This window comes from Perognathus longimembris, chromosome 4 (assembly GCF_023159225.1).
Source record: "Perognathus longimembris pacificus isolate PPM17 chromosome 4, ASM2315922v1, whole genome shotgun sequence".
Taxonomy (NCBI): Eukaryota; Metazoa; Chordata; class Mammalia; order Rodentia; family Heteromyidae; genus Perognathus; species Perognathus longimembris.
In genome coordinates this window covers 24,599,413-24,625,699 of record NC_063164.1, presented here as the reverse complement: position 1 = coordinate 24,625,699, position 26,287 = coordinate 24,599,413, and the positions used below count along the sequence as shown (strand labels likewise).

The following is a 26,287-nucleotide window of genomic DNA, read 5'->3' as shown; positions in this document are numbered from 1 at the left end:
ATCCATTAGCTTTAGACTCACAGGAAAAATAGAACTCAGCTGCAGTAGCATCTCCGTCAAGTCCTGTTATCCACTCATTTCAGTAAAATCAGAAAATTCACTGTACCTCTAAAATCTAAATCCTAATGTCCCTTTCCCTGACTACAAATGCCTGGTTGTCAGCATCCTTCCCCTAGTCCTCTTGCACTTGTTCCTTCCTCTTCAACAAAACCTCTACTTTTCCTTCTTTCCTTCCAGTATTCATCCATCTGCCTCCTGCCTTTCCTTTTGGAACCTGCTAACACCGTTGATCTGCCTGTAACATTATTATTCATCAGTATCTTCCCCCCAAAAAACTTTAACATAGGATTGATGTCCTCCTGACCATTCTTTTCTCCAATCAGTTGGGCACTGCAGAGAGGAAAAACCCCCTAATTTGTCAAGTACTTGCTGCTTGTGCTGTTCTAATCTCATTTCATTCTCACTAACCATAAGGGAGAATTTTGCCCATTTTATAGGTAGGAAATTGTTACTGAGATTATTTAAAGTTCCAGAAGCATTATATCAAATCAGACATATCATCAATTGTAGGCATTTCATTATTTTTTATTATTATTTTTTTATTTTTTGCCAGTCCTGGGCCTTGGACTCAAGGCAGAGCACTGTCCCTGGCTTCTCTTTGCTCAAGGCTAGCACTCTGCCACTTGAGCCACAGCGCCACTTCTGGCCGTTTTCTATATATGTGGTGCTGGGGAATCGAACCCAGGGCTTCATGTATATGAGGCAAGCACTCTTGCCACTAGGCCATAGTCCCAGCCCCTTCATTATTTTTTAAATGTAGAAGAAAATGCTACAAATCTAATGATAAGATGCTATCCATTGGCAGATAGATCCTGATCTTAGCTGCTACTAAATGTGCAAAAAGCACATCTGAGAATAATGAAATCTAGGTATGAGATATGTAGTATAACCTCAACTGGATCCCATGTAATTATACCATTATGCTATTATGCCTCGTAAAAAACATTCTAGCCTAGGGTATAGGTAGTAATGTTTGATTCAATAAAACATGTACGTAAATAAGTAAAAAATATTCAGCATATAAAATGATGCCTATTATAAATTCGTGGTCCCAAACATTATCTGAGCTTTTAGTACTAATCATTAACTTTGTTCTCTCTCCCCCTTCTCTCTTCCTCCTTTCTCCTCTTTGGAATAATTATTCCACAGTGTCTCTGTTCTCTTTAAGTTCCCCACTTAACACTTAACCTCCTATGCTTTTGCTGGATAACCATTTATCTTGCTTGAGAAAATGGAGATGGCCAGTTGCCATCTCCCTTGCTACAAGCAGAGGTGTCCTGACTCACAGCTAGCCTTCCTTCTTTCCTCTGTGTTCAGGGAAAGTTCTTCCCCCTCTTAAATTCTGGCTGTTCCTTGTTCTCTTTTCCTTTCTGCTTGTCTCTTCTGAGATTATGATAGATCCTCCTTCTCTGATGTCCAGTCCCTCCCTCTGCTGGGTCTCTTCCTCAGAAATGAATAGGACCAAGACCCAATCTCTGACCTTCTGTTCCAATCCTTCTTTGTCCTGTCAGAACTCTGTGGGGAGAGCCCCTCACTTCCATTTCTGCCCTAACTTCCACTTCCAATCCTCCACTGACTCATGTTTTTAAAATCCAATGTAAAATTCTTTCTCTTCATACCATTAATATCCTTCACTGAATCTATGTGGTGTTGCTTTTTGCCCTCTTGATGACATGCTCTATCTCACTGGCTTCCTAGTATACCACAATCTTCTGATTTTAATCTCACTTCATGGTTGACACTTCCACGGTTCTATCCTTACCCACTTTCAATAATTGCTATGGGTTTAAATGGTAAACCTACATATTAATAGAGTTTTATGTCTAGGCTTTTCTTCCTTATTCCTGCATCCTAAATATTTGTTGCACCTCTTCTCTGTCTTCATAATATCTCTACTTGGGATGTCACACACTTCTTACAGAAAATGTTCAATACCAAAATCTGATTCTGTTTCCTTGCAGCTGTTGCTAATCTGAAACTTAGTGACTTAGCTTTCAATACCTGGGATCTCTTCAGTCTCTCTTTGCCTTGTACCCCATATCCAGTCCATCAATTAAGAGCACAAGCATTTTCAGAGATTCCATTGGTTTTCCCAGGTCAGTAGTCTCTATGCCTCAGTTACACATCGTGTTAAAATGCTCCATTTCTCCAAAAGGATGCAAGTTCCAGGAAGTTCCAGAACCAAGTCATCATCCTTATCTTTTCTCACATTCTTATGGGGTAAATAGAAGCAGACATTAGTCTGCCCATTTCAGAGTTGGAGAAACGGAAGCACACTTCCTGAAGTTTCTCAGGAAGGAAACACTGAAGCCCCTCAGGACCCTTCTTCAGAGTTTCTTCTCCCTGTTGCTTGGGGAGGAGGCTGGTTTTCTATGGCTAAGTAAACCTCCCTGGAAAGCCCCTGCCCCTGTGGAAGGTAACCATGGATACTATTAAACTAACACAAAAGCTTTCGATTATGGAGACAATAAGTGCTGTTTAGGACTCCTAAGGGATTTTTAGGAGAAAGACAAAACCTAGATATATCTGAGGAGAGAGGACCTGTTTGCGCCTGAGGCACCTTGTCTGGGTGTGTTTCAGTTAAGGTGGCTGCAAAAGATCAGCAGAGCCGGAGAGACAGATCAGACCAGGGACTGGCCCCCTGGGGTAAGGTGAAGTAACCTTGAGGTGAGACTCCTGGGAGCTTCCTCCTTTTGGCACACAGGCACCCTGTTGTGCAATCAGAAGCTAAATGCCCATAAAAACGATGCCAACCACCCAGACTAGCCCCAGCCATGGGAATCCTCCAGCAGTGGCAACCCTATACCCACTTTTCCACCTCTGGGGGTTCTCTGTCCATGTCAGGGCCTCATCGGGCAAGGAAAAACCCACATCCAGAATATCTCTGGAATCTCTATACCTTTAGTGTGCTTTCTGGCCGGAGACATGAGGAGCCTATGCTTTTTTTTTTTTTTTTTTTTTTTTAATCTCAACCCCCAAATTTCAGGTCTTCCGTCCCACCCCTTTTTGCTCAGAAAAGGCACCGGAGGACAGCAGATGTACAGGAACCGTCACTCTCCTCCAGATGGGCATAGAGCTGGGTCCCAACTTTTCAGTTCCCACCAACAGCACTCAGTATCCTGAGGTAGGTGGGGAAATTCAAGGAGCTCGCAGAGGCTCCCCCCCCTGCTGGGTGGGGGCTGGGTGCGGGTCAGGGTCAGGGCGGGTGGGTGTAGATGAGCTGGGGGCGGAAAGGAAGAGGAGGGCACGGGAGATGGACTTGGAGGGGAGAAGTGGCTGCAGTTTCCAGGCGTTTTGACGTAGGCTGGAAGGGGCGCGGAACACACCCTAGCGCTGCTTAAGAGGCAGGCAGGGTAGCTAGCGTCCGGGACGCGGAGCGGGGCCCGGTAGCTCGCCAGGGGAGAAGCCTGACCTTTGGCTCCCACGCACTCGAGGAACCTGAATCACGCGATCGCGGGAAGATCGAGAGGGCAGAGCAGGTGAGGTTGGGAGAGGCGTCCTTCTGGCCACCGGGGCGCGGAGCTGCGGAGTGAGGAGGTGAGTAGGGCAGAAGGTAGAGCAAAGCCCCCGGGCAGCTCCGCCCTGGGACGGTGAGACCCGCGGCATCAGGTGCTGGACCTGGTCCTAGGCACTGTGAAGGACTCGTAAGAGGGCTCACATAGGACCCTAGTGTTAAGAAATTTACAAGAACAACTTTCCCGGCTGGGACAATCCTTTCCTAAATCTAAAGGAGACTCCAATGGGAGCCTTGTCACCTGAGCCCTCTGGAATTCCCCAACACTGCTAACTTCAGCACCCTGGACAGCGTCCCGCCCTGGGTCCTCTGAAAACTTAGCACGGACAGTTTGATTCCTCCTTTAAGAAAAAATAACCTATGGGGATCCGGACTTTGCTGTTTTCGTGCACAAAAGAACCCAATGAGCACTTTTTAAAGCAGAGATAATTGAATTCTGAGATAGAGAAAACGTGTATCTCAAGCATGCTCCTTGGAACGAGGGGTGTACATGTTCAAAGAAAGTTTCTGGAGTGTTTATTGAATGGTATGTCCATACATTCTGCTGCTGTACAGAACAGGAAGATTCTCTGGTATTACATATTTGGATATAGAGATTTAAAGTGCCCCCCTTGCCCCACTTTGAGCCAACCTTTAATATCTAAAAAGTTTGGAAATACTAAAGTTAGAAGTGAGCTGTGTGTGCCCTTTCTGTTTCTTCTTTATGTTGAAGTTGTTTACACACTGTATACATTTGGCAGTGTTTATGGAAAGAGCAGAGAAACTTTTTTTCTGGGAAAAGAGGAAATTCAATTTATCTTAAGGCCATTATTTCCTTATTGAGCTTTGAAGTGGTGAAAAAGGATCGTTTAAAAGTGAGAAGTAGACACTTCTCACTGATGATTTTATTCCAACAGGCAGTGAGAGCTCGCAGAATGGAGTGAGGGGCAAATCATTTCCTTTAAAGTCCTTGTGATTCAGAGCAAGAAGAGAGATTATAAAAATTATTTTATTATAAAGCTTTACAAGAGTTTCAGAACACTTTAGGTGTTGTAAAGTGCTTATTGAATCTATTCTAGTGGGGGTGAATATACGTTTTTCAGTTCTTAAATATATTTACCTACACTCTTTAACCCTCTTATGTTTATTATATTTTAGAATTCTGTTGTCTTTAAAAAACTTTTAAGCCATTATGAATACAAAAGCATACAAAGATAAATCCTACATTTAAATTCTTAATTACACAGGACTCTTACATTAGGATAGCTAGGCTTAAGGTATTGTCAAATAATTAAAGACATGTGGCAAGAATTTACATTTTTGCTTCACAGCCTTTTAAACTGTATTCCTCCGACACAGAGAAAAACAAATTCACTTATTTCATCTTACAAAACAACACATATTAGTGATATTTCTGAGCCTATATTGATTTTACACTGCTTGGCTATAGGTCATTTTAGATAGAATGAGGCTTGTGGTTTGGGATGCAGGGCAAGGCTTCCTATTCAGTGAAAGTGATATTTCTTTTGCTAGGATTAAGATTCTTAAGGGAAAACTTGTTTGCTTTACTGCATGGAACATCAGCAGGGAGTGATATATTTCCATCCCGTCAGTTCCAGGGCCATGGCTGATCCTGGGAATAGAAGAGGGATCCATCGCCCCTTGAGCCTCACCTGCTCCTTGATCATTGTGGGAATGTGCTGTGTGTCTCCTTTCCACTGTCACAGCCAGGCAGACCTGCTTGCTCTGGACCAAGCAGATCCTCAGTGCTGGGAGTCTTCCTCCGTTCTCCTCCTGGAAATGCGAAAGCCTCGCATTTCCAACTCTGTTTCAGGCTTCTGGGACTTCATGATCTATCTGAAGTCATCTGAGAACTTGAAGCATGGGGCACTATTTTGGGATCTGGCCCAGCTCTTCTGGGACATCTATGTGGACTGCGTTCTTTCCAGGAACCATGGCTTAGGAAGGAGGCAATTGGATGGAGAAGAAGAGGGAATCTCCCAACCACAATTGCAACACGCAGGAAATAAACAAGGTGATCCACCTCACTCCTTTTTAACTTTTTTTAAAGGGTCAATCAAGTATGAATGTGACAAAGTGTCTGAAAAGGGAAATGGCTTTGGAGGAACTTAGTTTCACATAGGTTCCTTGCAAAGAGTGAACCTCAAAAGTACAGAAGTAATAGATAACACTTCTGTGCACAAATCTCACCATAACAGCTCATAGCAACATTATGTTTTTTTTTTTTTCGCCAGTCCTAGGCTTTGAACTCAGGGCCTGAGAACTGTCCCTGGCTTCTTTTTGCTCAAGGCTAGCACTCTACCAGTTGAGCCACAGCACCACTTCTGGCCATTTTCTATATATATGTGGTGCTGGGGAATTGAACCCAGGGCTTCATGTATATGAGGCAAGCACTCTTGCCACTAAGCCATATTCCCAGCCCAACATTATGTTTTTATACTCATACTTTATATGGAAAGAATCAAAGAGTCAGAAAGAAAAATGGAGAAAAGCATGATTCGCACAATACATGATAAAGGGATAAGCTCTACCCCAAGATCTACACATTTTTTTTTTTTACCGTTAATCCAAAATCAGAGGTCACAACCATGTATTTAGTTGCTGTGTAATCATGAAAACTTGAGCAAAAGTCTTGGGAACATTTGCAACACACAAATAAGTTCTTGCCCCCTTTGAGCTGAAAATGATTGTTTTTATATGAACAGGGAAGGGATGTATGAGAGGTGTTTAAATGAAGTAGACTAACAACTCAGTTGGCATGCAGATTCACTCTTGTTGCTCTTTGGAGGAATCTTGAATGAGTAAAATCTTCTAGAAAGTTATTCATTTTGAATATGTTGAAACATCTTAAAAAATGTAGAGATAGGTTGGGCACCGATGGCTCACATCTGTAATCCTAGCTACTCAGAAGGCTGAGATCTGAGGCTTGTGGTTTGAAGCCAGCCTGGGCAGAAAAGTCTGTGAGACTCTTATCGCCAACAAACTACTCAGAAAAAGGCATTAGTGGTACTGGGGATCAAGTGGTAGAGCACTGGCCTTGAGCACAAACAGACTCAGGGACAACAACCAGGCCCAGAGTTCAAGAGTTCAGTAGAGATTTTTTTTTTTTAAAGGAAGTAAGTACGCTATTCAAATATTACCTTTTCTAAGGGTATAGAGTCAGGGAGCTTCGGTGAGTAAGCAGAAAGATGCATGAGCTCTCCTATTGGTTTTGTACCTTTTTGGGTGCCATTTCAATCAATGAGATTCCATGTTTTGAAGCAAGACCCATCTAGCTGTCAATAACTGCTTAGAATTATTCGCCCACTACTGGAAAACTGGAGTTTAAGTAAGTGTTCCATTTGAACATTTAATCACGAGGCTGGCTATATATTTCTATACTAGTGATTTTAGGAATTAATAGTAATAGTTCTAAGACTATCTTTTCCTTAGATACTATAGGATTTTTATATATCTAGTTTGTTCTAATCTAAGTAACTGCAACTCCTCATATTTGCTGATCAAGAAGTTTCCAGATAACCAATTGCTATTATAGGTACGTTTCTCATTTTGGTGAGTATAATGGTAACTTACATCAATTGCATTGCATTTTTTAGAGGAAATGTTCTTTCTGAATCTTCACCACTCAAGGGGAATGCAGAATGAATGCTTTTAAATGTTGGTTACCAATATGTTAAGAATATTTTGATCAGAGGCTACTGAGGCATCATCAATAGCAAGGATAATTTATAATTTTCTTCTGTGCTCCTGAGGGGAGTGTATAAGGCTTTTATTTTCCTTTTTATTTTTATTTTTGTCTAGGGCCTGGGGTTTGAACTCAAGGCCTGGGCACTATCCTTGAGCTTTTTTTTTTTTTTCTCAAGGCTAGCACTTTACCATTTTAGCCAAAACTCTACTTTCAGCATTTTGGTGGTTAACTGGAGATAAGAGTCTCACAGACTTTCCTGCTCAGGTGGGCTTCAAACTGCCATCCTCAGATCTCAGCTTCCTGAGTAGCTCGAATTACAGGCATGAGCCACTGGCATCCTAACTTTCCATTCTCACCACATTTAGCTGTTGTATGCAACCAATTATAAATTGCTTTTTCTTTCACATTATTAGTATACATAACTCAAAGAAATGTTTACCGAATAAATAAAAATAGTATTATTTGTGTGTAACTGAACATGAGATTAGATGAAGTCTGTTATATGAATAACATTTCTATAAATATGGAATACACTTGTATGACATATAAATACAGAAAGTTTCAACTTTGGAAGCCATTTCCTTCATCTCATTGCAGAGGTTCTACCGCCTTAGCTGGCCAGTAAACCTTAGGGAGACTTTGCAAGTAGCTAAGTAAGAGGAGTGTACATTTCACTTTATCAAAGTTATTTTTATGGAGGCACAAAGAATTGTCTGAACCTTAGAAAACAAGATTTGTTTTTCATTTGGTCGCTATAATAACAAAGAAGTTCTTGGGTCAAGAAGATACATGTCTCAAAGTTAAATAGTTATCAGGACATTGAGATTTTCTTCCAATAAACTTCATTAAGTCTGTAGTGGTTCAACTGGGCTCTGAATGTACTTTCAGGGATCCTCTGGTAATTTTTCCTTTTATCCTCGGGGATAATGTGCTATCAGGTGGAATGAAGGTGAAGGTGAAGAGGTGTTTGTCCTCATAGTTCCCAGGAAAATCATGTCATTTGAGAAGAAGGGAAAAGCTAAAGTAGGTGTGTATGTAATGTGCAAAAAATGTTCTTGTTGTTTTGATGTCATTAAGCCAAATCGTTTAAATCTACTTATGAAATTTTATATGAACTATGCTTTGCTTAAAGCATATAAATCCTGTAATTTTGTATCGACTACGTCATATTTACTAACATTGCATTAACAAAATGTGAACAAATAGATATTAAATGGCTACGGAACCTTGGGCAAGTTAACCTAAGTATTTAGTTTTCAGTTTCTTCATCTGAAAATGAAGGATATCGAAAGAACTTGATGACCAACAAAGTCTTTTCATGTTCTTTGAAATGTTCTGATCCTATTAAAAACAAAATGTAGGAAAGGAACTTGCAGAACTCTGAAAAAAATCTAGAAGGCCTTTATCCTACGAACCATTGACGAGCTAGATGATGACCGGGACACTGTGGCTGTTCATGACAATGATCAGGAGGAACATTACAGGTCTGGAAATGAGAACTCCAAAAATGCTGAAGGATGGCGATGACATAAGAAAGGACTCTAAAAATGTCTAGTAGGACAGTGGCTAATGGCTGAATGCTGAAATATCTAAAGGAAGGTACAAAGAGGAGAGACACCTTCAGGCTTAACTTCTAATTGATGTCAGGGGAGAGAGGGGATAGAGGGTAGACAAGAAAGGAGGAGAAGAGAGAGAAGAGGAAGAGAGAAAGACAGAGAGAAAGAGATGGAGAAGAAGAAAGAGAAGGAGTGGAAAAAGTGAGGGGCATAGTATTAGGTCAAGAGTACAGAAATAACTCAGATAACACTAAAGAAGAATAGAGTTTAAGTTAATGCACAGGATAGTAAAGGTTTCCATGCAAATAAAGAATATTTAACGTTGGGTGCTGGTGGCTCACATCTGTAATGCTAGCTACTCAGGAGGTGGAAAAATAAGGATCATAATTTAAAGCCAGCCCAGGCAGGAAAGTCCATGGGACTCTTATCTCTAATCAACCATCAGGGGAAAAAAAAATACCAACAAGAAGTTGCACTGTGGCTCAAAGTGGTAGAGCACTAACTTTGAGGGAAAGAGATCAGGGATAGCACCTAAACCTTGAGTTCAAGTCTCACTACTGACAAAGAAGAGAGAGCGAGAGCGAGAGAACAAGAGCGAGTATGCTTCCGAAATATAGGATCACAAATGCTTGGCTTTCAACTGTATTCACTGTAAGAAATTTCTTATGTAACATACTCAGTAATTGTCCATCTAGAAACAACATTCAGATGATGAATGTTAAATCTTCATTGCAGTATTACTTATAGTAACAGAAAACTGAGAAATAATCAGAATGCACAACACTAAGATAATTATGGCATAAGTATGTTTATAAAGCCAAGGCAATCTCTGGAAGCTTATATTATAGATGGTATAAAGTGCTTTCTTTGTATGTGTTTAATTAACAATTATGATCTGTTTATAGTCAAATATTTTCATGCACATTAACTGATAAGGGAATATATTTGTAATTATTTATTAAACTTAGATTATATGACTAACTGCACAGAACACCAAATTTTCTATAATTATAAATATATATGTGAATTTATATATGAATAAACATATAATATTTACATAACTATATTAATAAATATATATCTATAATAAATTTACATATAAATAAATTCTGAAATCAATATATACATATACAAAGCGAATATATTTATAATAAATGCATATATAAAATACATCTTGCAATAATTTTTTTCATCTTTGAGAGATTGGCAGAAATATAAATTTTTATTTTTTTTAAAAAAACAATATACTGATTTTCAAGTAGCCTGCAAATAATTTGTTGACCTTATGAAGTTTGTTTCCTCTGTTTTCAGGTGGATATTCTCAGCTTATAAGAATTCCTTTCCTGAAGAAGAAAGAGTTCATCGAAGATTTGAGAAGCAGGCACATGCACAGGAGAGGGTCTAAGTTTGTTGGAAAATTGAGCCTGGGTATAAAGCGAAAGTAAACCTAACATCAAACCCAACTCAAGTCTTGAAACTTAAAACCATACATTTTTTTTTCTTGACTCTTGTTCATTTTTTAATTTTAAATGGTGGGAATGTCCACAAGTCAGTATCATGCCCAATTCTCTAGCAGAATTTATTTAAAGCTTCATTCTTTTTTAAATTAATTAATTAATTTATTGTCAAAGTGATGTACAGAGGGGTTACAGTTTCATATGTAAGGCAGTGAGTACATTTCTTATCAAACTTGTTACCTCCTCTCTCATTTTCCTCCCTCCTTCCCCACTCCCTAGCTCCCACCACCCCGAGTTGTACACTTGGTTTGCAGCATCTAATTTTGTAAGTACCACTGTTGCATTTGTTCGCCTTTTATCCTTTGTCTCTCCATTTTGATGTTTCCCTTCCCTTCTCTAGTTCCAATAAACACATATATAACACCTAGGATACCAAAATCATTTACAGTGACATCAGGGGTAAAACCATGGGGAAGAAAGACAACAGAAAATGACATATTTTCACAGGGTACATTGAAAATAACAACAATGATAAACCACTTGTTTCCATAACTTGGAGTTCATTTTGCTTAGCATCATCTTATGTGTTCATATGTACATAGCTATGGAGCCATTGTGATCTTCTGCTAGGACTATCCTAGACATGTACTAATTATTCCCGAGGAGGGAAACCATAGAGTCTATGTTTCTTTTTGTCTGGCTCACTTCACTTAGTTCTTTTAGGCTGCTAGACATTCCTTCAGACAGTGACTACAGCCAGACCATCCCACTAAAGGAATTAAATGACTTCCAAGCCAATGTGGGGATTGGGAGATTCAGCTCTTCATAGTTGATTGATAACATTTCTGGAAATGCCTAGCATTGTTAATGAAATGGAGTGCCATACTTTCCACTTGAATACGCTGCATGAATTCTTAGCCAATAGAGACTGAATTGCTTATGCACTGTTATATAAAGGACTACATAGATTAAATAACAGTTACTAATGTTGGAGATACTAAATCTTGTTTGAGAGACTATTTTTGAATAATGAGTGAAGCAAAAAATATAAAAACCTGAGATGTACAGAAATCTTCTAATGCAAACAAAATTAATTAAAAAATGTTTTGGAACCCAAGAAATGTTATTGGAGTTTCTTTATTACAACACTTAATGTTACCATGAACTATAGCCAAATTCTAATGACATAGCATAAATATGAATTATCTTCTAGTCATATGTTTCCTGTTTGATTAAAAATTAGACCTATAGGCTGTTATGTTCCACATTACAAAGCAAATTAAAATGAAAATGAACAGCATGGTAAGAGAAGAATCTATAAATAAATCTATAAATAAATGGCCAAGCCTGATTGAGGTTCATAGTGAGGAAGTTCAATTAGCAAATTTCCTTGAGTTCCAGATCCCATGCTATTTTTGTCTCTAAGTACTCCCATGTATTCAGTATTTTTTTATTATGACCAATGATTGACAACAAGTTTAAATTTGAAATATGTTAGCAATTCTCTCGCTTTCTCTAGACCACCCCCCCCAAATAAAGACTGGGAGCCCTCCAGAATATAGAAGTAATATCTAAATAATATCCCACCACAGGAATATTATCATAGGGCTATTTTCTCTGAAGATTAGTTCCACTCCTAGCCGCAGGGGTAGGTAGCTTGAAGAAAGATCAAGAGGAAGGAGGAAGCCAAGCATGAGATTGTGGTTGATAGGAAAAGCGAGGATATTAAAAATCTGCCACCCTGGTATGTACACAGTGGAATTTTACTCATCAATCAGGAAGAATGATGCTATGTCTTTTGCAGAAAATTGGATGGACCCAGAAGATATTATGTTAAATGAAATAAGTCAGGCCCAGAGAGACATATGTGGAACTTAGATCTAATGTATAAATAAAATTTACAAACATAAACATCATATATCTATACATACAAATGTATTGACTAACATATAGTATATACAAGGAAGAATGTCAATAATGTAACTCCTGTGAACTAACTTACAGTCTGACAAAATGAATGCCAGGAAGTCAGAACTTGAGGGCTGTGTGTGGAGAGTAAAGGTCAAGGGGAAGAGGGCAGATGAATGAGGGGAAGAGGGTAGATGAATGATGAGAAGAAGGGTAGGAGAAGGTAGTCATAATATTCAGTGTATATATGTGAAAATAGGAAAATTGCATGGGTAGCTGGAGATGGGAGAGATGAGATAGAATGATGAGAGGGGTGCATTGACCTATATGCATTGTACTCGTAAACTAACATTGAAATGAAAACCCTTCATGAAATGACTTAAAGATAAAAATGAAATCTGCCACTCTTTGGCTACCTTCTCTATATAGGTTCATGTGTTTGCATTTATCCAATTTTTTCTAGTGTTTTTCTTCATACTCTCCATGACAGTCACACTCATTACCATTTATAAATCATTGATAACACACTACTCTTGAAGAATGGACCTGCTTTGCTTCACCTCTGCCCTGGGAGTTAGAAATATTTCTCTGTACTATTATTGATTTGGGGGTCAGCTTGTCTCTGCTGAAACTAATCAAGTCTGCCCTAATAGAACAAAGAAAGCTACAATAGTAGGCACATTAAAACTTTGTTTATAAATGCTGAAATTTAATACATAAAAATTTCATGTGTCACAAAATATTATTCTTTTGTCCCCCTATCCAGTTTTAGCTCATGGGTTGTATAAAACCAGTAGTGGTCAATATTTGGCCTATGAGCTGAGGTATGCTCTAAGATGTGGCTATCAGCATCCTAAGGAACATTCTGGGATAAATAAAGTCAGAAGAAAAGTAAATATGTCTAATAAGACAACTAAAGTATATAATTTATAATAGGCCAAAAAGAAAAACTTTAAATATTGGAGTGAAATTGAATAGGAAAACCTAATACTTATCCTACCTAAATAGATGTAATTTACACTTCCAACTATGACAGATTGTATAAATAAAATCTAGGGCCGGGAATGGTGCTTGCCTAGCGTGTATGAAGCCATGGATTCGATTCCTCAGCATCATGTAAACAGAAAAAGCCGGAAGTGGCACTCTGGCTCAAGTGGCAGAGTGCTATCCTTGAGCAAAAAGAAGCCAGGGACAGTGCTCAGACCCAGGATTGGCCAAAAAAACCCAAAAAACTACAGTAACATATATAACACAACCTAATCCAAAATAGGGAGAAAGGACCCACATAGGTGCTTTTCTGAAACTTATTGGGTGTGGAATTTTAAAATAGAAATATTCACATACATTTAGATATTTTTGAGATATTTATTAATTTGTAGAGAGTTGTAAAGAATGATAGAGACAAATATGCATCCATTTTTCACAAATTGGAACACCATGTATAGCTATACTACAATATCACAACCAGAAGACTGACACTGCTGCCATCCAGAGTTCGTTCAGATTTTACAAGTTTTACATGCACTCCTCAATGTGTGTGTGTGTGTGTGTGTGTGTGTGTGTGTGTGTGTGTGGTTTTATATCAAGCTTATTCTTCAGTAGCAGCATTCAGATAAAAAAATTTTAATCCATTGATTCAATAATTTAAATAATACTTAAAGCAGACTGTTGGGTACAGTCGTGTAGATCACACGCTTGAATATTATTGCCAAATCTCCACAGTTAGAACAGCCCTCCGATGAAATCGCAGCACAGCCAGCTGGATTTGACCCTGTTGCTGGGGTCTTCTTTCCCCCATCCTACTCTTCACACACAAAACATTTTTTTTCAAACAAAAGAAGCAAGAGATATGAAAAAGGAGATTTAAAAGTGAAGCAACTTCATAGTTCAAACCAGTTATGACTTTGAAAATGCATTTTTGTCATCACTCCCAAGGGACTTTGAGCTTGGACTCCTTTTCACTTCAAGTTGGGCAAGGTGATGTGATCCACAAAAGCCGAGAAGGCCCGGCACACCCGCTCAGCTCTATTGTATAGGTCCGTATTCACTGAGGACTGTGGCCCTGTAATCAAACCACAGGAGATGCTTCAGGAAAATACAACTGTAACTTCTCAATGGAACTAGCTGAAGCTTTTACACAGGGGTCACAATCCAACTTTCCTCAATTCCTGAGGACCATGGCTTCTTCCCTACATTAGGTGGTAAATAACGTAGTTCGTATTTACCATTGTCAATCCTATGAATCCAGCCAGATTGTGGAATCTTAAAGCATATTTTCCCATTGCTTTTAGCACAAGCCTAGGGGATAGAAGGCCTACTTCATAGTAGGATCTTACACATTCTGTTGTGTATCAGAAGCATCTGGAGAGTTGAAGCAGATTGCTACCCTAATCCCAGTTCTGTTGCAGTCCATGGGGGACAAGCCTGACAACTGTAGCTGCAATAAGATCCCAGCTGATACTCATTTGCTGGTCCAGAAACACGGCTCCATAACTACATTATGAATGGTTGGTGTGATGTCCTGGGATGTTATAATAGCAACTACACTATAGGAAGAGAAGAATTTGGCAGTAATCAACCAGAATTTTGATGCCCATAAATTTAACTGAGGAGCTTTAAAAAAAAAAAAAGGAAATCAGTTCTGTTTTCATGTAAGCACCAAAGCCTTTGTGAGATAGACTACAAATTGAAAAACAACTTAATTATATATTGCAAAATAAATGATAGTCCAGTCATACCCAGAGATATTCTGAAGCATGTTAAAAATGATATTGGTTCATGTCAAAGACATTGAAGAGGTGAAGACAGCAAAAGTATAATGGGATCTAGCTTACATTAAAAATGGAAAGACATACCTGTATGCAAATAAAAACGTGAGAAGGAAAATTCCCTAAACTATTAAGAGTGGTTGCTTCTGACAGAGGGAGTGGAGAACATGGTGATGAGTGTGAGAGCCCCCAAAAGCTGAGCTATGAAACCCTGAAAGGATTGGGAGGATGGAAGGCCCCTTGCAGAACTCTCAGAATGCTGAGAGTTTCCTGAAATGGTCAATCAGCCCAGGCTTGAGGGGAATTCAGATTTCTATCATGGGTGGAAGCTAATTCCACTCCAAACTTTCTGGGAGCTTGGGGATAGAAAATAATCTATGCTAACTATAAGTAATTTACTGCTTACAACTACTTCTTAAGATAGGTTATTTATCGAGTAAGACTATACCACATGATTGGTACTTGTGACTTCAAGGATAGAGATTAAGATTATACTAGGTTATTGGTACTTGTGACTTCAAGGAATTTGTGATCTCACATTCTGCATGTACACCCCTGTATCCTACTCAATAAATACCCTGTAAAATTGACTCAGGGCACCTGAAGTTGGAGGAAGGCTTCAGGCCTCTGGTGCCCCCAAAACTCAATTCTACAGTCTGGTGTCCGTTACTGTCTTGTCCCCAGTTGCAGTGGGTAGTGACAGATCAATTTGCTTTTAGAAAAATTGCACTTCAGAATTTTAATTTATTATAAACATGTAATGTTATGTTAGTTGGGTAGTTGATACAAATAGATCATAGGAAATGAAAATATGGAAAGGATCGTTATGTTAGTTACATAGCTTTTAGCTATATGATGACCATTGTGACTCCGTGCATACTATTTTTGGATGAATAGGAGAGGAAATGATGCATCTTTAGTACATAATTCTCTAACACAGCTCTAGTGTCATGGAGACCTTGAATAAGTCATTCTCTGTAGCCTGAATAAAAATTTATTTTAAGATAGAATTCTCAGCTGTATGCTGGTGGCTTACACCTGTAATCTGAGCTACTAAGGAGGCTTGGATCTGAGGATCGTGGTTCAAAGTCAGCCCTGGCAGAAAAGTCCCCATGAGAGTTTTATCTCTAATTAACCACTCTAAAACTAGTACTGTGGCTCAAGTGGTAGAATGCTAGCCTTGAGCACAAAGAGACCCAGGGGTGATGCCCAAGCCCTGAGTTCAAACACCACAATCTACCAAAAAATAAAAGTGAAAAAGATAGTATTCTCAGCCTTGAGTGATTAAAAAATACTGCTGAACCCTTCTATGGAAATGTACTCTTCAGCTATTGTGTATATGTATAACTTTTCAGTTCCAAAATTTCTATTTGCTTTTTTATTCAAACCTTTCTACCAATGTTGGAATTCTTGCTTTTATTTGGCCAGTCCTGGGGCTTGGACTCAGGGACTGAGCACTGTCCCTGGCTTCTTTTTGCTCAAGGCTAGCACTCTACCTCTTGGGCCAGAGCACCACTTCTGGCCATTTTCTATATATGTGGTGCTGTGGAATCAAACCCAGGGCTTCATTATATGAGGCAAGCACTCTTGCCACTAGGCCATATTCCCAGCCCCTCCTGCTTTCTTTATGTACTGTGTGATTACTCCAGTCTGGGTGACTATATCGACACTAAGTAAATCTCAGTGTTTTGTAAATAGTAGATATTTCTATTTTTTCCCCCAATAGTTCTCCAAAAGTAAAAATGTGAAGAAAGCTGGAATACTAAAGCAATCAGAAACTTCCTTCTGCTGTCTGGTGCTCCCAAGGTAAATAATGTAGTAAACAAAGGTAAAAAGATCTTCATCTTCTTTGTTTCACTTTCCATCTCCACACCAGCGTGGCCATCACATAGATTATGCATAAAATCTGGAGTATATTTTATAACACATGTTACCACTGATTAAGTGAAGTTTGAAAACAATCACATAATAAGGATCCAAGTTTAACTAGAAATATTTGGATGAGTAATGATAGATCATGTAGACACTAATCATAAAAACTCATATAGACCTTCATGCTTATGCTTCAAGGCTTCAAAAAATAAGCCTAACGCAAAAAGGGAGATTATAACTTTAAATACTAAAAACAAATATCTGTTGAATGGTATGTACATTTGTGTAGTAATTTATATTTTCTTCTTCTTCTTCTTTTTTTTTTTTTTTTTTTGCTAGTCCTGGGCCTTGAACTCAGGGCCTGAGCAACGTCCCTGGCTTGTTTTTTGCTCGAGGCTAGCACTCTGCCACTTGAGCCACAGCACCACTTCTGGCCATTTTCTATATATGTGGTGCTGTGGTATCAAACCTAGGGCTTCATGTATACGAGGCAAGCACTCTTGCCACTAGGCCATATTCCCAGCCCATAATTTATACTTTCTGAAGAAGCATCTCAAAGGTTCTGTTGAGATGATAAGTGAAAATAGAGGTGACTAATTAAAAGACTGAATAATACCAATTGTGAATTTATGCACCACCACACCATCTGGATTTAGAAATACCTTTTACCTTCTTTTGCAATTTTCCTTTTAATAACGCAATGGCGCATGTATACACAATATAGACATATTTGTATACAAAGACCGACAAAGGCACTTAAAATATACATCAAGCTTTAACCTCTAGGTATTAAAGGTTAAGATACTGTCTTCCAAATGTGCCATAAGGGAGTATTAGACCTAGTCTATAATGAGTGTTGTTTTTTAAAGTACACTATAACCACTACATCTGCGAGAGCTGAACCAACCAAAATGTCAAAAATCAGCAATTTTCATCAACTTGTCAGAAAAACAACCTGAACATCAGGACAAAGTGAAGATGTCAAGGACTAAAAATATTTCCTAACAAATCCAGTTTTCTGTGAATTTTTACATGAACTTTTCTTAAAAAGGTCAAGTGGATATTGACTTTGCTTTGGAGACTCATCATGGCCCCAAGAATGTTTAGATGGAAATATAATGCGTGGAATTCTATGTGGACTTAAGAATCCAGCACAAGGCGTTCCCATCCTGTCTTTGTCACAGACAAATTGAGCATACTTCTAGCATCTGTGTAGATTCATTTCCTCTAATGAGAAGACTATAACTCTAGCTCCATTTACTATAGAGCTTCATTGACTTGGATATACTAGATTCAAAATAAAACTAACATTAAATATATGACCAACGCATAGGTCTCCAACTATCATGGCTGAATGTTTCCCTTCCAGCCTCAAATTTATATCATGAAGTCTTCAACTCAGTACCTCAGAAGGTACTACATTAGGCGATTAAGTGAAAATGAGGTCACTAGAATGGGCTCTACTGGAATACAGCTGGTGTGTTTAACTCCAGACAGTTTAACCTCCCTCCCTTCCTTCCTCCTTCCTCCTGCCCTCTTTCCTTCTCCCTTCCTTCCTATTTTCCTTCCTTTCTTCCTCCTTCCCTCCCTCCCTCCTTCCTTCCTTCCTTCTTCCTTCCTTCCTTCCTCCCTCCCTCCCTCCCTTCCTCCCTCCCTCCCTCCCTCCCTCCCTCCCTCCCTTCCTTCCTTCCTTCCTTCCTTCCTTCCTTCCTTCCTTCCTTCCTTCCTTCCTTCCTTCCTTCCTTCCTTCCTTCCTTCCTCCCTCCCTCCCTCCCTCCCTCCCTCCCTTCTTTCCTTCCTTCCTTCCTTCCTTCCTTGCTTCCTCCCTCCCTCCCTCCCTTCCTTCTTTCCTCCTTCCTTCTACCCTCCCTCCCTCCCTCCCTCCCTCCCTCCCTCCCTCCTTTCCTCCTTCCTTCCCTCCCTCTTTTCCTATCTTCCTCCTTTCCTTTTACTTAAGTCACCTAGTCTGTTGTACTTTGTTATGGTAGTGCTATAAAATGCATACAACAACTCCTAAATATTTTGAGAAGGCTCCCTCTAATGTAGAAACATGATAATATAATCCTCTATTTTTCCCATCTTTAGATAAATCAAAGTCTACAACATAAACGATCATATGTATGTTATTGTACATACAGGTATATACATATACATACATATACTTGAGAGGAATAGGACAATGTCATTTCAAAATAGAAGAAATTGCTAGAGCAAATGATTGTTTCAAAAGGCCTCCTGACATTATCAGTGAATCATGGCTTATGAAGACGATGATAATGATGTACTACTTATGATATAAAATACCTCAATCCCTTCTCCTTTGCAAAGAGAGCATCATCATCATTCCTGTTTTTAAATGGTGATATTGTGCTGCTTAATTATATATGATTTAAGATTACTGATAACAATAATCTCATGTTTACCACGTACCAGGAGTTCTACCAAAGCCTTGCATGGTTCAGCACCTTTAATGCTCACATTATCCTTGTGAATCGGTCAATAGCAGGAGTCAAGTTCAGAGATGCTATGCATGCCCAAAAAATTCAAAACTCTGTTATCCACTAGATAAAACACAGCCACTGGACTAGTGCTGTGGAACCCCGTGTCTTAAAAGGAGGCTCTGCTCCCTGGCCATCACTATCTTCTCTGAATGTGAAAATCTTACCTGGCATCGTTTCAGGATTGAAGGCCTCCAGGAGCTTTGACAATAGGTCTTGCAGTTCTTCCCCATCTTGTTCATTCTCCCTCTCTCGGATGCTAACTATCTCTTTCCTTTCTTCAGGTGCCAGGGCAGCTGTGCTCATTTCAGCAGGGGGAATTTGCAGCCTTTCCTTCTGACAACTAGACAGAAAGCTTGGGATTTCCTTTGGCATCTTTTGTGGGTGGCTGTGTGCCTCGGTGCTTTGCATGGTGTTCTTCGGTGGTTCTGTATGTGACAGAGACGACTCTGCATGTGCTTGACTTCTGTGACTTTCGTCAATCACCGCAGAGTTCAGAACCGGTTCCCATTCTGGACTGCGTTCAGAGGCATTCTTCATCTGGGGAGGTTCTCCTCCCTTCCAAATCCTATTAGATGAAGAATGGCTGGCTTTGCACACAATGTTTTGACAGGAGGACGAGGGGTGGTGTGGTAGTAATATGGCCTGGGCAAAGAAAATCTTGTTTAGGCAGACATATTTATTTTACTTTTTCATAAACGTATTAAATTTCAATGTTCCAACAGGAGATGCTAAGGCCACATATTTCTTTTTTCTCTCGAAATATGTCACTGATTTTACTTGATGCTTTTACTTCAGTAGTCACCTTAAACTCTCTCCAAGAATTGGAACAATTCAGGCTGTAAAATTGCTCAAGGAATAATCACAAACAACAATGAAAAAAATTCAAGGGCTCCCAAAGCCTAGGTTCTAATAGTATCATCAGGAATTTATGAAAACATAGGTTGACTTGGTAGTTAAAAATTATTTCAATAAGCTCACTTCCAGTGATCTGTCTAGTGGGCATGCTGAGGCAGGGTTCATAAGAAGCCAAAGGCATAAATAAAATCTAGGGTTACATTCCATGTTAAAGTGTGGTCCACAGACTTTGGAGTCCCCTCAGGCCTTTTAGAAGTCTGTGAAGTTACTCTTCTAAGGGCTTGATGTCATTTGACTGTTCGTTGCATTTGTGCATACATTCCTGATACCAAATCAACAGCAAGAACAGCTGTTGGCATCTGAACAGAAAGTTAGACAGCCTCAACACATAGCACTAAGCAACAAGAGACTTTGTCATCATATACCAGTATTAAGAAAAGACAGATAACTAATGATAGGATGACTTTATGTAATCACATATCTGTTAAAAAAAAAAGACAGCTTGCTAATAAGATAAAGAAGATTACAGTTCAAGACCAGCCTGGACAACAATTATTTAGACCCCAATAGAAGCTGGGCCTGATGCACACCTGCTATTCCAGTTATGAAGGAAGCATAAATAGGAAAATCGTGGTCCAGGCAGCTTGAGCCTAAGTGTTAAACTCTATTTGGAAAGCAAAAAATGGCTGTAGAGGTGGCTTAAATGAAATAGTGCCTGTCTACCAAGCATAAAATGTTGTATTCAGAACCCCAGTACTGTGAAAAAATAACATTAGTCCATGCCTTTTTAATATTGTGTGTGATGAAAGTGTGAAAAAATCACTTCAGATGCATACTGCAAGGTAAGTACAGCCTTTTTTTTTTTTTGTGCCACAAAATGGTGGTTAGTCCATGGCTGTTCAGAGTTGGGTATTTGTCAAGTATTTTCTGAAAAAATGCAAGGAGAATGAGAATATCACTGCAAAGAAAACAATGAAGTATCGTTATTGCCTACTGTGACATTTAAAGTTCAAAGCTAAAATTGTACTGTTAGAAAACTTGCATGCATAACTATATGCTTGATGACTTTCCAATTCCTAAGCACTTCTGAAAAAATGAGTTGTAACACAAATGAATGCGAATTTTTTTTTCAAATAAAATGAATGAGCCTTAGGCTGTTCCGCTTAGCTCAGTAAGCCAGTATCTTTCAACAAGACTAATAAGTGTGACAAAATGAATCCTGGGTTGAATCATTCGAACAGTGTACTAGACTCTGGATTTTAATGACACACAGAGTTTCGGATCCCACATTGCAGCTCCCCTTTAAGAGAATATTATTTTTAAAAATATTTTAGGAGGGGCTGGGGATATGGCCTAGTGGCAAGAGTGCCTGCCTCATATACATGAGACCCTGGGTTCGATTCCCCAGCACCACATATACAGAAAATGGCCAGAAGCGGCGCTGTGGCTCAAGTGGCAGAGTGCTAGCCTTGAGCAAAAAGAAGCCAGGGACAGTGCTCAGGTCCTGAGTCCAAGCCCCAGGACTGGCCAAAATATATATATATATATATATATTAGGAGAGTATCAAATAAAAGTGATGTGTGGTAGCTCATGCCTGTAAACATAGCTGTTCAAGAAATAGACATCAGGAGGATTGTGGCTCGGGGGCTAATGTGGGCACAAAAGTGAACAAGGCCCTATCTTAATCAGCAAGCTGGACATGCCTGTGGAAAATGCCGAGGTGACTGAAACAGGGGGTATTGGTAGGAGGAGGATGGAAGTACAAGGCTAACCCAAGACAAAAAGCATAAGATGCTCTCTGAAAAAAATCACTAGATCAGAGAAGGATGGGGATATGATTCAAGTGTTAGAGCACCTGCTTAGCAAGTGTGGAGCCCTGAGATCAAGTGCTGGGACCACAGGTATCTGAAAGGTTAGGAAAATATCCTTGTTTTTCAATGGCAAATCTATGTGAAGTCAAATTTTTTCACATGCTTTCTATCAAAACATCCTGCCACAGATTTATTTCTTGAGCAGTTTTTGAAAATTTGGCTTTTTCATGATGCCAGTCATTAAAAAGGTTTGTAAATGTAAAATATTGCCAACAAAATCGGAGTCCGATTTGTATCTAGTAGGTAAGCACTCTAACATTGAAATACGTCCTCAGATTTTAGGATTTTTTGTTTGTTTTGTTTTATATATTTTTATTTATTTATTTATTTATTGCCAGTCCTGGGCCTTGGACTCAGGGCCTGAGCACTGTCCCTGGCTTCTCTTTGCTCAAGGCTAGCACTCTGCCACTTGAGCTACAGCACCACTTCTGGCCATTTTCTATATATGTGGTGCTGGGGAATCGAACCCAGGGCTTCATGTATACGAGTCAAGCACTCTTGCCACTAGGCGTGTTCCCAGCCCCTTGTTTTATATTTTTCAGATAGGGTCTTACTATGTGGTCCAGTCCTTTTGCCTTAATTTCCAAAGTTCTGGGAAGATAAGCATGTGCTATCATGCCCAGCTTTTCTATATATTTACTGTTTTAAGATATTTCATAGAGTAGGTGCCAGTGGCTCAACAACTATAAGCCTTGCAACTCAGGAGGCTGAGATCTGAGGATCAAGGTTCAAAGCCAGCTGGGGTCAGAAAGTCCATGAGACTCTTATCTCCAATTAACCATCAAAAAAGCCAGAAGTGGAGCTATGGCTCAAATGGTAGAGCACTAGCCTTGAGCACAAAAGCCCAGGGACAGCACCCAGGCTCCGAGTTCAAGCTTCAGGATCTGTACAAAAAAATTACATGCATAATTCTTATTACTTTTATATTTCAATTAACCAAACAATATATTTTCAAGTCATTTCTGTGTTTATTTTCATTGTGGCAAATAGCAATATATAAACTCACTAAAACTAATGTTCCTTGGGGTGGGGGGCAGGATTCCTCAAAAATTTTAAAGAATGAACAGAGGATCCTGAAACTGAAAGGTTTAAGAGTCAATGCTGTGCGAAACTGCTTTGCCCTGGTCTGTTGTTTGTGAATAGACTCAGTCCTGCTGTCTTTCAAGGGCGCTTCTTTCTGGAAGGGGAAGCATGTACTAGAGTGTGGATGTTAGGTTATGAGAAGAGGGTAAGGGAAGCGATGGATTACAGTGGCAGGTGAGGATTTGGGCTCCAGCCCAATATTGGCTGGAGGACTCAAGTCAGACCTCCAGGTAGCCCGGATGGTCACTCGTACCCACAGTTTATACCTGTAGCTCCTGCTCCATCTGCTGAAGCGTGGTCCTTAGACTGTCTTGGTTGGTTTTGAGTTCATGAATCTTTGTTTCAATTCTGCAATTTCTTTCTTCCTGCAAAGTGTATATTGCTCTCAACTTGTCCTTGTACCGCTTTAATTGTTTTTGAAGAAGTCTGGAAAAGAAGCCAAGCTTGAGTGGTTCGAAAGCACAAGAGACTAGCAAGAGTTAAACTTAAATTAAATAAATAAAAGGAGCAAAATAAAATCTTTGTGGAAACTGTTCTATGAAAGCAGAGAGAACGCTGCTGGCTGGTTTCTGCTGTCAATGCTGTTGTAGACACGTGTCGTTCCTACCTTCTTTCCCTTTGGAGAGCGTTAACTGATTCCCTGGTCCTCCACTGTTCGCTCTTAATGCTAACGATGCTCTAGAGAAGCAAGAAATTGAAATGAGACCCCCATGGCCAATAATCCACCATGAGAATATGATCCTGATGTTTTCCACAGGATACAGTGTACTTCAAAACCAGCTTATGTTCAGTTGTGTGCATGAGCAAGAGACCACAGCCAGAAGAAATTGAATGAGGTCCAGACTTCACCCAATTTCTTGCTGGCCCATGCTATGTCCTTTGCAGCTCCTCTACCTAACCAGCACCTGCCATCTCTTCACTTAAATATTGAACATCAAAACAACTTTCACATGCAAACTATGCTTTTTGAATCACTGACCGTTGCCCTATTAAGAACCTGTACGTTTTCACGTCAGCACTAGCATACAGTATATATCTGTAACTAAGAAGCATTCAGGTTTGTGTATACCAACCTACAATGATATGTATCCATAGACTAGATGCCATAGATTATTGGGTTACTTACTTACCATTAAAGAAGATTAAGCTATTTTCAATTTCTCAGAATTAAAAGCAAGGATGTAGCAAATAAAACTGTGAAAGTTTCCTTGTGAGCATGGGAAAAGTTCTTACAAATTAAGTAGAAGATCACTAGAGAGAAAAGGGTTTGTGTCAGTCAAATGGAAAACACGAAAAGCTTAAATACATGGATAAGCTAACCTGATGGGTCAGTAAAGGTGGGCAGCAGGCACAAAACAACAATAAAAAGAAAATATGAAAGAAAAGACATGCATATACCTTCCAAACTATTTGTTTTCTTTCTTTCTTTCTTTTTTTTTTTTTTGGCCAGTCCTGGGCCTTGGACTCAGGGCCTGAGCACTGTCCCTGGCTTCCTTTTTGCTCAAGGCTAGCACTCTGCCACTTAAGCCACAGCGCCGGACTTCTGGCCATTTTCTGTATATGTGGTGCTGGGGAATCGAACCCAGGGCCTCATGTATATGAGGCAAGCTCTCTCACCACTAGGCCATATCCCCAGCCCCCAAACTATTTGTTTTCTTTTACTCTTAATCAGAGAAATAAAAATCAAAGCAAACAAGTTTATATTAATTTGCTCACATAATTGACAAAATTTACTATGTGGTAGCAAACCTTAGTAAGGATGAAGTGAGCCAGGGTTTGAATTTGAAATGGTGAGTTTGCAGTGTGCCTGAAGAGTCTTAAAAATGTACCCACTTTCTTTCTGGTGATCTCACTTTAGAAATATGATCAAGGGAAATAACTGTGTACAAAGGATAATATGAGGACTGGGAATATGGCATAGTGGCAAAGTGCTTGCCTCTTATACATGAAGCCCTTGGTTCGATTCTTCAGCACAACATATATAGAAAAAGCCAGAAGTGGCACTGTGGCTCCAGTGGTAGAGTGCTAGCCTTGAGTACAAAGAAGCCAGGGACAGTGGTCAGGCCCTGAGTCCAAGCCCCAGGACTGGCAAAGAACAAAACAAAAACAAACAAAGAATAATATGAAACATATGAAAACATTAGTAGTACAATAGTTTGTATGTTAGACTTTGGTTTGTTTTTTTCCAGTTTTCTATAGGAAATATGTAAACCTTCAGTTTGGAGATTGAAATATTTCTTAAAAATAAGTTTCTAAATTTTGCCACTGATCCCATTAATATCTTGAAAATATTTTGTAGACCAGGTGACGACTTGTAACACTTGGCTCCACTCGTACACAGTTATGTGAATGACTTGTGCCTTAGCGATGACTCCTCTCCCATTGGACTCACCTGGGGCCACTGGCCTCTGTCATCTGCTTGTGGAACCTGGGGTTTTCTTGGACGTACACTTAGGCAGGCCTCGGTGGCTGCTGCCTTCACTGGCCTGCTTGCCCTTCCATGCACTGGTACACAGAAACCATTGTCCCGGATGAAGAGCCTGTTAGGGTTTGGAGCCATTGTTAAGGGCCAAGACTGGTATGAAGGAAAGCCTTTTTCAAAAAATATTCAATAGGATGTTGAAGTCAATACTTTTCCAAATAGCAATGAAGTAGCCCAGTTTCCCTCCCCCTGCTCTGTTTTCCAGATGGGCTGTTGAGTTGATAGAGAGCCAATTAACTAATAATAGGAATGAAAATTCCATTTACTCTTCTCCATGACAATCTAGATGCAAAGAAATTCAGAGATGATAGCTGAAAAGTCTCTCAGGTCACTTTGTCCAGGTCATATTGTAGATTCTGAGAACAGACATGTGTTTATCATACCATAGCTGAAAGAACCCAGACCCGTCTGAAGGTCAGGTATATTTGATTTTACACAACTCCATTTAGTCTTATTCCCTTATTCAAAAATTATTTTTAAAGCCTCTTACCCTCTTAGGCTATTGCATTAAAGAAGGAAACAACAAAAAGACAAAACACTCCATACTCCATAGCTAGCAATTATTTATTTATTTATTTTTTTTGGCCAGTCCTGGGCCTTGGACTCAGGGCCTGAGCACTGTCCCTGGCTTCTTCCCGCTCAAGGCTAGGCTAGCACTCTGCCACTTGAGC

The 26,287-nt window shown here is 39.6% G+C and overlaps 2 protein-coding genes across 2 annotated transcripts in view; one reads left to right on the top strand and one right to left on the bottom strand.

Moving 5' to 3' along the window:
- The first annotated feature begins 5,176 nt into the window (after positions 1-5,176).
- Fam237a (family with sequence similarity 237 member A) lies at positions 5,177-10,263 on the top strand. The gene is made up of 2 exons (XM_048344194.1): positions 5,177-5,588; positions 10,130-10,263. The coding sequence occupies exons 1-2, from the start codon at positions 5,177-5,179 to the stop codon at positions 10,261-10,263; spliced, it is 546 nt and encodes a 181-aa protein (XP_048200151.1).
- Positions 10,264-14,141: 3,878 nt separating this feature from the next.
- Positions 14,142-26,287, bottom strand: part of Dytn (dystrotelin) — a 35,225-nt gene continuing 23,079 nt past the window's right edge. Inside the window, exons 10-12 of the mRNA XM_048345739.1 lie at positions 23,401-23,560; positions 19,489-19,966; positions 14,142-14,245 (exon numbers count right to left, since the gene is read on the bottom strand). Of these exons, the coding sequence (XP_048201696.1) occupies positions 14,142-14,245; positions 19,489-19,966; positions 23,401-23,560 (742 nt within the window). The remainder of the gene's footprint in view (positions 14,246-19,488; positions 19,967-23,400; positions 23,561-26,287) is intronic.

Excerpts from the sequence above, each read along its gene's own strand:
- Fam237a (XM_048344194.1), top strand. The coding sequence starts at position 5,177 with ATGGCTGATCCTGGGAATAGAAGAGGGATCCATCGCCCCTTGAGCCTC. Across the intron at positions 5,589-10,129 it reads ACACGCAGGAAATAAACAAG|GTGGATATTCTCAGCTTATA; the intron begins GTGATCCACCTC and ends CTCTGTTTTCAG.